Source organism: Fundulus heteroclitus, chromosome 1 (genome assembly GCF_011125445.2).
Source record: "Fundulus heteroclitus isolate FHET01 chromosome 1, MU-UCD_Fhet_4.1, whole genome shotgun sequence".
NCBI lineage: Eukaryota > Metazoa > Chordata > Actinopteri > Cyprinodontiformes > Fundulidae > Fundulus > Fundulus heteroclitus.
The window spans coordinates 31,842,695-31,857,541 of record NC_046361.1 but is presented as its reverse complement, the minus strand read 5'-3'; the positions used below and the strand labels follow the sequence as shown (position 1 = coordinate 31,857,541).

The window sequence follows — 14,847 nt, the reverse complement described above, 5'->3', positions numbered from 1 at the left end:
GGAATTTTGAAACACTGTTTTCCAGACCTCCAAAAGTCTTGAATTTTGTGTTAAAGTCCTAATAAAGTATGGGAAAAAAATGTATGGTAGAATTTTACAGTATGCTCAAAGGCATTGTGAAATGAGAAATAGGAAGGTAGGCTATAAAACTATAATTTTACTAACTGGTCACGTACTGTATTAGCCTAATGGAATCAAACACTTGTTTGATGTGAAATTCATGTACTTGTGATCTTTATGTTTTGAAACGTTTTCATCAGTAAAAGCATAATTTACTGTGAATAATGCATTTGTTCATTGAATGCTAGCCTATAAAAATTAACATTTCTAATAAACAGTTTGTACAATCTCAACCAATGAAGTAGGCAGTAGGCACACAAGTATACAGGTACATAAAGTTAAGGTCTTGGGGAAAAAAATATCAGTTTTAAAAAAGTCTGGAAAAAGTCTGGAATTTTAATTTGTAAAAAGAGCAAGCACCCTGTATGAACCTCGAAGTTTAATCAAACCCTTTAATCATCTGTCTCCCAAACCTGTGAAAACCAGAATGGCAGAGGCAGTTTCAAGCAGTTAAATATAGACTCAGTAACAAAAAACGAAGTCCCATAACTCAAAGTAATTTGGTCCATTTGCAAACCAGTGTTAGATTTGTAAAGTATTTGATTAGTAAGAGGCCGGGACATCTAGCACAAGCAAGTCAGTTCTGGATGTGCCAGCTTTTCTCCACCAAAATGAGTCGAGCGTTAAAACTGAGCAGCAGCAGCTTTAGCACCAGAAACCGTTGCCATGTTGGCAGCATCTGTTATCAAGGCCAGAGGAAAGAACTACTGTGAGTTTGTCAGGATAAACCGCTTTTCTCGTTTTGTTTTCAAAACATTACAAGACAACATTTTGGGCTTTTAATTAGGGCTGAACAATTAATCGCATTTTCAATATAATCGCGATATTAAAAAAAAACGCAATTTCCAAATCGCAGAGGTCTGCGATTTTTGGCTATGTAACAATTAGGGAATTAGACACGTCCTTTAGGTGTTGGTAAAATGTTTAAAGTGGGTTTGCCTCCAAATGGAAGGGAAGACAGTTGCAGCAGTGAGATAATGTAATTTTTTTACTTGTTTATATAATCATACATAGCATTAAGTACTGGTCAATCAGTTTAATACATAGTCTTGCTTGTTGGTTGCACTTTATGTTCAACAAGGATTGATGTCCAAATCAATTAAAAGCTGTTCTCTTGAATAATATTCTGATTTATAAAAACATTAAAAGTTCTTGTTTTAAATAGTCCTTGTTTACAAACATCTTTATCTAGAGGCCATTTTTGTTGCTTGTGGTTAATGCAGAGAAAAGTCAAAATTGCAATTTTGGTTGAAATATATTGTAGGCAGAACGCAATCATTTCTGCTCTGAGTTTAGATGCTGTGGGTCTTTTAGCAACTAATCTGCACGGAGAGGAAACAAATTGAATTGTCGGTTTGTATATGTTTAAAAAAACGTGATAAATTAAACTGGGGGGAAAAAATCACATTAAATCGCAATATTAAGATAAAAAAATCGCAACTAGATTATTTTCCAAAATCGCTTAGCCCTACTTTTAATGAACCTTCAGGTTTTTATCCGAAATGTTTTCTACCCAGGATGAAGTGATAATAGAAATAACAATTTGAACAATTTATGCAAACAAGAATTGGTTGCAAAAGTTTACATAAAGCCTTCTTTCTTCTGTTTTTGATTTTTTTTCTTTTTGGTCAAACCTAAATGTTTCAGATCATTAAACAAATTTTAATACTAGATAGAGAAAACCTGACTATATCTATATCTATAGATATATAAATATAAAGTGACATGGCATTGCTGGAGACGCTAAGCATGTAAACGTATGACCAGAACTGCAGTTTGGCTTGTGGTCAGCTTAATGTATGAATCTATAAAACATATATAAATGAACATTCATTTCTAAAAAAATATGTTGGAACAAAATAATGGTTCTACAAAAGAGAAAGCAGTGAAATTAAACCCAATAATGCCTGCCATGGACTCAGCTAAGTCAAGGGACACTTACTGTTCCATTTCAGTGCACCACAGGTAGTCCTCCTTGCCGTTCATCAAGACGGGTAGTGGCCCCGTCTTCCCTTGCCTTATGGAGTTAGACTTTGTGGTGATGGTGCGGACTTTCTCGAACTGCAGGGAGAGAATGAAAATTCAAGATCGCACAGTTAAAACATCAACAAAGTTATGCACTGCAAAAACGGAACTGAAAATAAGTAATATTGTCTTGAAATAAGTGTATCTGTCCGTGATTCGAGCAGCTAAATAAGATGATCTGCCAATGGAATAAGATTTTTGCACTTGAAATAAGAACAATTCATCTCCATCATCTTATTTCAAGAGTAGTGTATCTAATTATCTTATTTTAGGGGTGAACATACTCATTCCATCGGCAAATAATCTTATTTACCTGCTCAAATCTATGATAAAACACTAATTTTAAGAATATTTTTCTTATTTTTAGATCCGTTTTTGCAGTGTGTCGTCTCCCCGCTTCAGTTAGAGCTCACACTATTAGCGCTCAAACTGTAACAAAAACAACATCGTGCAAAGGCATTACAAAAATGAGTCTACCTTTGCCATCCGGCCAGCTTCCAAGCAATCCTGCAGGGTGACTTTATCATCAAGAGAGGTAGAGAGAGGTCTAATAGAAAGCAGAGAAGAGCATGAACTCATTTTATATCCATGTTTAATGTTGTTTAATAATTTCTGATAGAAATAATTTCTGATAGAAAATACCTGCTCATGCCAGGTATGTTTCCCCAGAAGTAGCGTGCTCTGTGAGCAGGGCTGACTTTTATTGCATCAACAAGAACCGGGTTGCACTGGAAGCAAAGCAGAACGCTCGCGTTTAAACATCAAAGTTTTATCGCAGCTGTTTTGACTCTTTAAGCAATAATCACCTCAAGGAACCGGCAGATGTCATTCTTGTCATGAGCATTCATGAAAACCACGTTCTCGAAGAGCCAGAAGAATGGCCGGTCGTCCTCCTCCTTGGGCCTCAACAAGGTCAGAATGCGGTAGAACTCGAAAAAGAGTCTTCCGGTGCCCTCTGCAGGAAGAACAGCGGGATAAATATATTAAACAGGTTAAATCTTTAAAAAAGGGAAAATAGATTTTGTTGATATCGCCTCTTTTGAAACTTCATACCATAAAGTCCTTTTCTCAGCGGGTTGACCATAGACAGGTCATTACATGGACTGCCTCCAATCAGGAGATCAAAAGGACCCCATTCAGCCAGCTAAAGCATAAATAAGGCTCAGGTTTACACAATGAAACAAAATTTACACAAGGTTGAGTTTAATGTGAGGACTGTGCAGCTTCGCCTCACATGTTTCCGTGTAATGGTGCGAACGTCGTTCACATATTCGATCTTCCCCTCGTGCTTGACCATTCCCACAACAATCGAGTCGTCGCAGATCTCAGAGGCGATGTATCTCTCAATCTTGAAGCCCAGGTCTCTGAGCACCAGGTATCCTGTCACAATGATCACAGTGATCAGTTTTCAGTAATACAAACTAATAAAAATACACACTGATGCGTATTTTAAAGCAAATTATTGTCACACGGAGACAGAAAGAGAAGCCGAAGTTTGTCCTTAAATTTGCTTTGTGTTTTTATACGGACAAATCTCGCATCAAAAACAAATAGTTGTGTGCGTTAATGGCTGACAATGGACCTACCTGTTGCGATGCCGTCAAATAGGGAGAGCACCTTGAGTGGCTTGCGTCGATCAGCAGGGATAGAGGGGTACACTCTGTGGGACTCCTGGGATTTTTATAAAAAATGGGCAGAATAAGTTGCTTCCTGTCTTCCAACACTTTTCCACAACACATTAAGTTGACTGAGGAGTTTACGTGTCAAAAGCATAATGTTAAAGCCACAGAGGGCGTAGGAAACACACTTGTAATATTTGAATGTGAGGTGCAATAGGAATTAGGATGCAAAAACATTTTTATGTTATTGTTGAACATTGTTGACTGTAAGATTACGCCCGCGTTTTCAGAGAAGGGATCCAACCAGCCGGTTCTGAGCTTTGTTGATACTGTACACTATGTTACTGTAATGTAGCGTATCCTGGAAAGTTTTTCTGTTTGTGAAAACAAACAGACGTGACACTGCCAATGATTAATGACAACTGAGTATTATTAGAAAGGCGTTATTCTCGTGAAGTTGAATTTTGCCTCGATTATACCACCACATCAGGTGTAGGAATCAGTCAAATACGGTCCCTTTCAAAAGTTTTCATGTCTCTTGAATTGTTTCACATTTTGTCAGGTCACCACCACAAATTTAAAGTTTTTTTTTATATATATATATTTTATGCAACAGAGGCAACAAAAAGTAATGGAGAGTATTAAATCGGAGGAAATTTTAAATGTTTTCCAATAAAAAATTTAAAAGTGTGTCAAGCATTTGTATTTAGCCCCCTCAATTAATACTTTGTATAAAGGACCTTTGGCTGCAACTACACCTGGCTTTCTGGCTAGGACACTACATACTTTGCAAAAACTTACCATGTTTTTCTGACTATAAGTCACACTTTATTCATAGTTTGGCCAATCCTGCAATTTATAGTCAGTTTTGACTGATATATCAAATTTAAATGGTAAATTATACTGACCAACATGAACCAAGTAGTAAACCGTCTATATCCACAACAGGGCTCTCTAAGCTTATGAAAACTATATGCTGCTCCTGTACCACTTTAACTTACATTAACATTAACTTACAGTCAACAAAGACTGATGACATGTTTGTATGCTGTTTCGCTAGCGTGGTGCAGCCCACACCGCGACAGAACCCCGTCATTGGGTTGTCCGTGAAGCTAATAACAGCTAGCGCTAGCTTACAGGTATGTTGTCTGGGTGGTTTATAACTTTGCTGATGTACGTGAGCGTTATTTTGTTCTCAGACATCCGCGTTGTACTGTTAGCTTAGCATGTACAGTCTTATTTCAGTGTAATTTTGCAAACTTTCAGCATACGCTGAAATGCGCTGGCAAGAAACTTCCTGGTTGGAGTTGATGGCTTGTTATGCTAATTTACGCCACACATCCTCCCAGTTATGTCCCATGTTATTCAGCTGGTTGCAGTTGTGTAATTGAATAAGTTTCCATACCAGGTTAAATGTGAGTTTTTAGTCTTGCATTGTGTGAAATAAATTTGTAAATAAATGTGACTTATAGTTGGGTGCGACTTATATATGCTTTTTTTCCTCTTTGTGACACTTTTTTTTTGACTGATGCGACTTATCTTCCGGAGCTTATAGTCCAAAAAATACAGTAATTGCAGAACTTACACAAAGAAAAGGTGGCAGCATGATGGAGCAGCTCTGTTACTTTTGTTGTGATATATTCTTTTTAAAAAATTCTCCTTTTCTTGGACAAAATGGCTTTTTTTGGATAATAACTCCCTCTGGTATTGGATGCTATGTAGCTGGAAGGATTTTGTTGCTGATGCCATTTTACTTTTAAACATTTTAACCATAGCTTCAAGGCGTTTTTATAACTAGGAGCAGCTAACTAACGCCACAAAAGCTTACATCATACCCCAACTACAGCCCCAAAACCCAGATGATCTGAAAAGGAAGCGTTGTGGATGCAAAGCAGGAGCAAAGTGGAGAGAGAGAAGGAGGAAGTTTAAACCACCCATTCCATCAATTATGACGTGAGATCGTTGAGGAAAAAGATCTGATGAATTCCAAGCTCTAACAAGAACCCTGCCACAGTGGGGATGAATTATTATGTGATACACTGAGACATGGCTGCAGTATCATATCCTTGACTTGAGAGTCTCTGCCTGGACTTTCTGGCTATACAAGCAGACAGAGGTTTAAAGAGGAGTGGCAAGAGCAAAGGAGGTGGATTAGCTTAACAGAGGGTGTAAACCAGGACGTTACCATCAAGACTCATCTTAGCAGCCTGGTATTGAACTGTTTTCGTGTATATTATTTGCCAAGAAGGTTCACTATTGTCATTTTGTCAACCACTTACATCTCACCATCAGCTGTTGCAGACACTGCTTGCGATGTCATCAACTTAGTTGTTGCTTGGCTACAGACTCCAAAACCCAATGCTTAACTTTCAACGTTTCAACAGTTGTCAGGTGCTATACCGAGGAAAACAATATGTTGAATTTCCATCCACCCATCCATTATCTACACCTGCTTATCCATGAAAGGTTGCAAGTCCATCTCAGGGCAACACAAAGACAGATGTTGAATTTGTTTTATGCAAATATCAAGGAGGATTTAGACATCTCTAAAGCAAGACGTTCTCTAAGCAAATTAGATCCAAATCGTATTTTTCTTGCTTGGAGAGAAGAAGGAGACTTTTTTAGAAAGACAAAAAGAAATAGGTCAACCACTATTTGTTGGGGGAATTAAATTAGCTTTCTTCCCTTCTCCTCCACATAGTGTTTTTTTCTCCCATTCCTTTCTGTATTTTGTCATGTTCACAGGTGGTGGGTGGTGGAGCACCAGCTTCCCCATAATGCTGACAAGAAGCTCCTGTTAGCTTTCAGACGTCATCAAGCTCCAGATTACAAGACTTCTCCAGCCACGCCTCATCTATATTTCAGTTCCTTATCAGTGGAACAATGGCTGCTGGATTTAAGTAAAGTCAAGTATAGTTTTGTGTAAAATTTCCAAGATCAACAATTTTTTTGGCTCACATTACAAGGAAGATTGTTCCATCTCAGGTTTGCCAACAAATTAAAGAGCCCTCCCACGCAGTGTTTGATCCCTACAATAATAGGGGGTTTTCAGCTGACGTCACGGTTACCTGACTACTCGGCGCGTACGCCATATTGGGTGGCAGTCGTTTCGCACCGTTGACCTGCGTTGTATGACGCCTTAGGCAGTATTGGAAGTGAACAATGGGGAAAACGTGTTTAATGGTTGGTTGCACGGCCCGTGGAGGTGGAGATCAACGCTCTTTCTATCGCCTACCAGCCGTAATAGTGAATCAGTGTGAAAAAACAAAACAGCTCTCTGAACAACGCCGTCACCTATGGCTGACACGGATATCCAGGTCCGATTTGGACGGTGTTAAGCTGGAATACGCCAGAGTCTGCGGTGCTCACTTTGTCACAGGTAATTAACTGTTAAGTATTTAAAACATGTAAGAAGAATATATTAATAATAGGGCTTGGGCGTTATGACTTATTACTTTCCGCGGCTGCCGTGTTGACTGCCTCCGCCGCCTCTACTGCCTATGACTACCGCGTACTGTACTCCCTCTCTCAGCCGTGTTTTAATTTGATTAATTTCACCTTAACTTGATTTCAACCATGGTAAACCGTTGCTGTATTGTGGGCTGTAACAGCGCAACACATGATCGCCATGGGAAAAACATAGAAACAGATTAATTTTCCACCGCTTTCCTGCCTGGAGGCGCAACCACGGAGAACAACTGTTAGTGATAACAAAGAGTCGTCGGCTCGCTTGGATCGCGGCTGTAAGACCGAACATAACTTTCCACAGTATCCCGATGTCAATGAGAGTGTGTTCTAAACGTTTGAAACACATAGCAGCAAGTTAAAAGTACATTACATGCGCGAGTGGTTGTTAGCACTGACGGTTAGCAGCTACTAAACTAGCATGTGCCAGAGCCCGTCTGAGCGCAGCTTACCTTTGAACGAGTTGCTGTGTTCCCACTGTTTGCTGGCTTTATGATCTGCAGCTCCTACCGGCGCCAATACGGTAAATAAAACTTAATTTTTCACTGGTCATTGTTCTGCTTAAATAATTAAAGCCGCGAGCGGCGTCGATCGGCCTTGCAGCCAAGCGCCTTCGCGCATCGCCGGCCGCCAGCCACCGCAGAAGCATGCGACACATTTGCGTCGGATTGTTTACATTTTTACCATCTTATTAAAACTCACCCGTCCACGTATGATGGCGATTTCCTTGATGTACATAACCAGATGTGAACTGGTTGTGAGCCTCTAGATCCTTGTAAGCTCTCATTTCCTCAAGACTGTGCAGAGGGTTTTCACCGAACACCAGGTAATGCACTATGTCGCCGTGCTCTACATTTGGCCAATCATCTGGATTACGGCTAAACAAGGCACCGTGGAGGGCATACGGGTCCATATGGTCGATCACGGAACATTTCCTCAGATATACGTCCTCATCTGGTCGCTCTAGCGTGCTGGCGTACTTATCCATTCGCGATACGATAATACGTTTACGACAACTAGAGATAAGGAAGTGTGCCACCCAATATGGCGGACCGGAAGTTGGCTAGTGACGTCAGTGAAAACCCCCTATTCAAATACAAGTTACTGTTGTGATCAAAATATCTCTAAACCTTCAGTTGCCTGCCTGCCGTTGCCTCGGGTTTGCACTTGGGTCCAGTTTCTCGCCTTTTGTAACATTAATTCCATCACTGGGGTGAGATGTGGAGATGATGGATGAGTATAAATACTGCAGTGTTCACCTGGACAACAAGCTGGACTGCAGATGCAACTGTGGAGCTGCAGCAAGATGCTGCACATCTTCTATTAGTCTGTTGTGGATAGGGTGATGTGTTCTGCCAAAATCTGCTGGGGTAGTGGCATCAGAGGCAGTGACTTAAATACGCTAAACAAGCGAATAAAGAAGACTGGCTCTGTTCTGGGGCCTCTGAAGATTATCGTGAATAGAAGGATTCTTTATGAAATGAACATTAAGGACGACCCTTCTCCAGATCTACTGTAAGATAGACCACAACAAGGAAATCCTTCATCCCGCTGCCATCAGCACTGACAAAAACTCGTCGAAGAAGCGTTGATAATATGAGCTACAACATTTAATTTCCCTTTGGGAACAATAAACACTTTTGAACCGAAGTTCAAAGGCTACTTGCACTGCAACATTCTCAATATAGTAGTGACAGTGCCGCAATTGTCCTGCAATTGGCAAGTTGCAGGTTCGATCTCCCGCTCTGGCCGTCTCAGTTGTCGTGTCTTTGGGCAAGACACTTCACCTGCATTGCCTGCTGGAAGTGGTCACTGGCAGTGGTCAGAGGGTCCGGTGACGCCGGTGTATCGCTCCACGGTGTAGCGGCGGCTCCTAACACTAGCGTCAGAGTATGACTGATTGTAGAGTAAAGCTTTTTGGGTCGTCGGCCTTGTTTAAGCGCTATATAATTATAAATGGCCATTTACCGTTTCAGTAACCACAGCCATTTGACATTTCTGACCAATCATACAATCGACAGATTTTTATTTTTTCCCCCCTTATCTTATCTTACTTAACTATTGTTTGTACATCGATACGTAACATGAGATCCTTTTGTCATAATGACAATAAAGCTGTTCTATTAAACACAGGACCTTCTTGCTGTAAGGAAACAGTCTAATAACTACTGTACTGTGGAGCTCCCAAATTTTACTACGATTTGTATATTCAAACACGTGCGTAGAACATGAGTGATTCTCCTCACATATTTGGGTAATAAGGAAATAAGCCTTTAGCTACTGCATCTCTTCCTCGGTTTTATAAGAGAGATAACATCCCACAGGTTCAGCGCTGCAGCGAAGACTCTGATGGAGCCAGATTCACATGAGGTTTCAGTGCCCAGCATAAACAAATTAACCTGTTTTCTACTTGAGGTAGCGAAAATAAAGGGGATTTATAAATGTGATTTGAATCCTTTAACAATGTTTTAGGATTTCAACACAAATAAAGGTAGATAAAATTAGCACATTTAGAGTTCTGTCTGCTCCCAGCTTGTGGATTTCTACTAAATACTTTGATTCAGTAAAAGCAGTGAGCATTCAATAGACACATGTTTAACGTGATGTGAAAGATGAAGTCATACACTTTGACATGATCAGAAATGTGGGACTTACAAACTCCATGGCACTGTTGTTAGCGAATAAATCCTGAACTTTGACACTCCAGTCTGGTCTCACTTTGAGGTGTCCATCACACTTGGACGGCTCGCACATGAAGCAGATCCAGGGATCGACCTTCTTTAGTTTTTCAAAGGTTCCTTCAGCCACCAGGATCTCCAGGCAGTCCTTACAGAAACATCTGCACGAGGAAATATACAGAAAGGAGATAAAGTGATTTGTAAATAAAATAAAACAAAGCAGAAGTGCGCTGATGTGGATAAGACGTCAAACAATGGAGGATGAACATTTACGATTCATTAGTCAGTAATTCCAGATGCAAAGATGCATTCTTTGACATTCCTGACAATCAAACACTCATTTATGACCTCAGTATTTTCCCGTTTATGACCCAGACCTCTGAACTTTGTCTTATAATATCACACATAGACACACACTGGAATTGGTAAGTCCTCAGGACCACCAGAGAACTTTAGGTTTTATTTAGAGGAATCCAGAAAACACTTTCTTTGATCGCTTTGATGGGGACTCCAGACAGCTGGAGGACAAACCATCTGCTGAGAGTTGGTCTCACATAGTGCCAACTTCAAGTTCATCAGACTCCATATTTCAGAAGACCTGAGCTGCAAACACCACCCAGATTATCAAGAAAGCTCAGCAGCGCCTCTTCTTCTTGACAGCGCTGAGGAGGGACAAGCTTCCTTTCACTCTGTTTACTGGGGAACTTTAGGAGTGCAGAAAATTTGGACGCAGTCTGTCCTGGAGCTGCGTTGATATCTTTATGCTCTTTTGGGTCATTTTCTTTTCAAGTGTTTCAGTTTTCTGTTTTCTATTTGGTTTTGTTGAACAATTACATCACAATATTTGCTGCAGAGCTACTAGTCTTGCAAATTTGCAATTTTAATTTCTCTGAGCGATTTTGAAGTCCAAGCCGAAGGAGGACAAAGCTACAAGTGGATAAGTGTAACTGTTCGGCTGGTCACTACACCATCCCCCAGCATCCTGCAAAAATGAGCAAAAGAGGTGAAGCGCCACGCTCTGCAATCTTGAGGAGGACGAGGTATGAAGATCCTCCATCAGATTTAAAGAGACGCAAAGCAGAACAGAGGTAAAAAAGGGGAATGTATGTGTAAATTAACAAGGAATTCTGACCAAAGCCTTTCAGTTCCACTTTATATAAACCACAACTGAATGATTTCAATGTGAAAAATGAGAACTGAAAAAGCATGATATTCAGATTTTTAAATCTTTAAATACACCTACTTCCTCAGAGCTGTGAAAAAAATTGCTGCAAGAACCACAGCCAGTCTTCCCAATCATTCCTTATATTCTCTCCGCAGACATGCCCATTTACTTCAAGAATCAAAAATCAAGAATCTTCCTTGTCATTACGCAGCCATAATGAAATTTTGGTGAGATGTTGATTCTGAATCCACACATAACACAGAGACACAAATAAAAAAACACCTTTAGAAAAACTAAGAAGACCCTGAGAAATGCAAAAACACAATATGAAAAAAAGCCAAATTTAAGGTTAAGATGTACAACAGAGGAGAAAGACTTATCAGCAGGTATATTCAGATAATGAAGAAACATTCTAGTAAAAAAAAGAAAGAGGAAGAGCAGCAGTCTATTTACAAAGTGATATGAAGGCAACCACACAATTTCATGTAATTCGTGCAAATTGCAGGAATGTGCAAACAAACACTTCCTGGGAAGTGTGCAAATAGACATTAGCATGTGAAAGACCGTGTAAATAATTCTCAATCGGATCAAGAACCCGTGGAACCAGGCGTTTTATGATTTTCAGCAGGGGGCGACTGCCTTCACAGGTTTGGGAGAAAAGCTGTTTGAAAGTCTATTTATATTTTGATTTAATTCCCCTGAATGGTTTTCCAAAACAATTTAAAGAGACACAAAAGCAAAAAAAAAAAAAAAGAACATAAAACACAAACTAGCTATCGTTCTATTACTCAATTCTGTGCCGTAATCTAATCTGCTGGAATAATAGCACTTTTCACTTTAATGCCCTTTATTTTTAATGTGCATTATATGTATTTAATTATTTTGGTATCTAAACCAAACAACATGTCATTGTACCTCAGATTACAATGACAATAAAGCTTCTTAAGATCTCCAGAATATGTGAGATAAAGAAACACGATTCAGACCCACTGTTGATGGGTCAATAGTTTAAGATGTTGACCTGACAGTCAAACACTAATTCATGACCTTCAGTATTTTCCCCTTTATGACCCAGAACTCTGAACTTTGTCTTATAATATCACACACACACACACACATGCACAATTACATGTTGCCAATGATTAAGTTCCTCTTTCTGATTATCAATGAAGGAAGACTTTTTTCAAGAAATAAGTAATTCTGCTCTCAGTCAACACAAATTGTTCTGTTGATTCAAAAATTTTATTTAGACATAGGTTTTAGGAGATAATTGCAGAACCGAACTGTGTAAATGCAAATATACACTTTAAATAAACAGCCACAATGTAGAAGTCTTTTTCTTTTGTTGTTTCTGCCAAGACCCAAACCAAGTATTTCCAACTTAAAAGATAAAAGCCTACATGTAAAAAAATAAAACAATAATTTGTTAATTTAAGATTCACTAGAGGCCTCTCCTTCCATAAAAACCAGCTGGTTACCGGATCATGGGGACAAAGACCTGAAGAGGCAGGAACAGGAACAAAGCGCCACTGAAACACCATGTTTGGTGTGTCAACAGAGTCATAATTCAAAGCGTGTTTGTCATCAGCAGCAAAACAAAGGCTGATGTAGTGTTTGTCCTCTATTATGGAAGCGTTAAAGTGAAAATTATTATGCCTGTCAGAAAAATGTATATAATATGTAAACAGGACTTAATTTCCTCCTGAAGTATGTTGCAAATCAAAGCCTGAAGACGCATATACAGTCCTTTGCTGAAGCATTCGTATCCCTTAATCTTTTTCACATTTTGCCACGCTGCAATGACTTTCACTTCAATTTTATGTGATAGACCAACAGACTGTGATAATTACAATTATGCAGATGGTGCATAATTGTAAAATCGAAATAAAACTATATAAAAGTTTTTGTTTATTCCAACAAAACCTGTGGGATGTAAAAGTATTTACTCCAATTACTCTGATTCTCCTAAAGACAACCCAGTACATCCGAACACCTTCAGCAGTGTTAATAATAGCAGTCCAGCGAAGTGTAATGTCAGTTTAAATCCAGCTTTTTTTGAGGTTTGTTGGGTTATAAAACGGTATTTAAGCATGTCGTGGAGGAGTATTCAACCCAGAGCTTCACTTTCCAGCAGGAAATCGGCTCTAAACATATAATCAGATCTACAGTGAATTCATGCCTGTTTTCATAGTTCTGGATCTTGCTGTCTTGCCAAACTCCTGTCAGAAATTCAACTGAGCTTCTATTTTATGGACCACGACCACCGGCCTGGCAAAGCCCCTGGATTTGTCTGTCCTTCTTAGCTCTGACCACCCGTGTATGACCCAATCCTGCCTCCCAGACTCAGGCCCAGCCTCAGCCATCCAGCCTGTCTCCTCAGCTGTAACTAAGCCAGCTCTCACCTCCACTTCTCCTGCTCGATCCTGCAGAGGATGTCCGGTTGCTCCAGATCACGTTATAAATAAATCTATTAAACGCAACACCGTGTCTGGCTCGAATATTGGGTTCCCTGCTTGTCCAACTCCTGACAGTTTAAATTTAAGTATATTGATGAGTTTTAATGGTCTAGTCAAGGTCCAGACTTAAACTGAGAATTTGTCACGATTTGAACAGTGATGGTTAGAAACACTTTAATCTACACTGCAAAATCGAAGCTAAAAATAAGTAAAATTTTCTGAAAATTAGTGTATCCATCCTTGATTTGAACAGGTAAATAAGGTGATCTGCCAATAGAATAAGATTTCTGCACATAAAATAGGAACAATTCATCTCCATAATCTTATTTCAAGTGCAGGATGTCTAATTATCTTAATTTAGGTGTCAAAATACTCATTCCATTGGCAGATGATTTTATTTATCTGCTCAAATCAAGGACAAAAACACTATGTTTAAGAACATTTTGCTTATTTTTAGATCCGTTTTTTGCAGTGTAACCTGACTGAATTTAAGATATGTTGCAAAGAACAATGGGCAAAGATAATTTAAACTGTAATAGGAGCGAAAGGTGGTTCTACAAAAGTATTAAATTGGGATAAAATTATAATAATAAATAAATAAATAAGTGCACAAAACCCTTTTAAGATTTTAAACAGTTTTGAAACCCATATACCATTTTCCTTCTGCTTCTCAACTATAAATTATTGGTCCATCACATGAAATCCCAGGAAGCTGCATCTGCTTGTCAGTCTCATCGTCGTTGAGACAGAACGTGTTCACAGGGAACGGCATTTAAATCAAAACATACATCAGACTACTCTTACTATTACTTCTAATGGGCTTTTCCATTTCTTTGGGATTGTTATAATATCAAAGTGACCAGCAACTACAAACCTCTGATATCTGGATTTTAAGCGGCACGAGACCAAAGCAGCTGCATGGAAAAAACAACAGTCTGACAGACGAGAACGAAAGAGAACAAAAGAAGGACAAACAGAGCGAAGCACGCAGTGTCTGCAGACTGTCATCACTATTAAAACAAGTATATAACCAGCTGCTGTACACAAACCCACATCTGATCTCTGGGAGGAGAAAGATCAAGCTGGCTGTTAGTTACAAACATGTATACTATATATTATTAGTACAGAAATGATAAATCAACTATTATTAATTAAAAAAAATATTTTAGGCAAGACGTTTACTTTTACTTTTAGTTGTTGTTGGCCTTTAAATAAGTGAGGTTTTCCACATGGACCAGATATTCTGAAATACTTACCGTGGCCCAAGTTTTGTTGGGAATTACAACTCAGGAGGAAAAACTGACTTTACAAACTGATCA

The 14,847-nt window shown here is 39.2% G+C and overlaps 1 protein-coding gene across 2 annotated transcripts in view; it reads right to left on the bottom strand.

Moving 5' to 3' along the window:
• Window positions 1-14,847, bottom strand: part of dnmt3ba (DNA (cytosine-5-)-methyltransferase 3 beta, duplicate a) — a 36,459-nt gene that overhangs the window by 3,861 nt on the left and 17,751 nt on the right. For both annotated transcript variants that reach the window (XM_036141052.1, XM_036141056.1), the window contains exons 18-25: window positions 9,885-10,068; window positions 3,732-3,816; window positions 3,380-3,525; window positions 3,199-3,289; window positions 2,952-3,100; window positions 2,788-2,873; window positions 2,623-2,692; window positions 2,063-2,181 (exon numbers count right to left, since the gene is read on the bottom strand). In XM_036141052.1, the coding sequence (XP_035996945.1) occupies window positions 2,063-2,181; window positions 2,623-2,692; window positions 2,788-2,873; window positions 2,952-3,100; window positions 3,199-3,289; window positions 3,380-3,525; window positions 3,732-3,816; window positions 9,885-10,068 (930 nt within the window). The remainder of the gene's footprint in view (window positions 1-2,062; window positions 2,182-2,622; window positions 2,693-2,787; window positions 2,874-2,951; window positions 3,101-3,198; window positions 3,290-3,379; window positions 3,526-3,731; window positions 3,817-9,884; window positions 10,069-14,847) is intronic.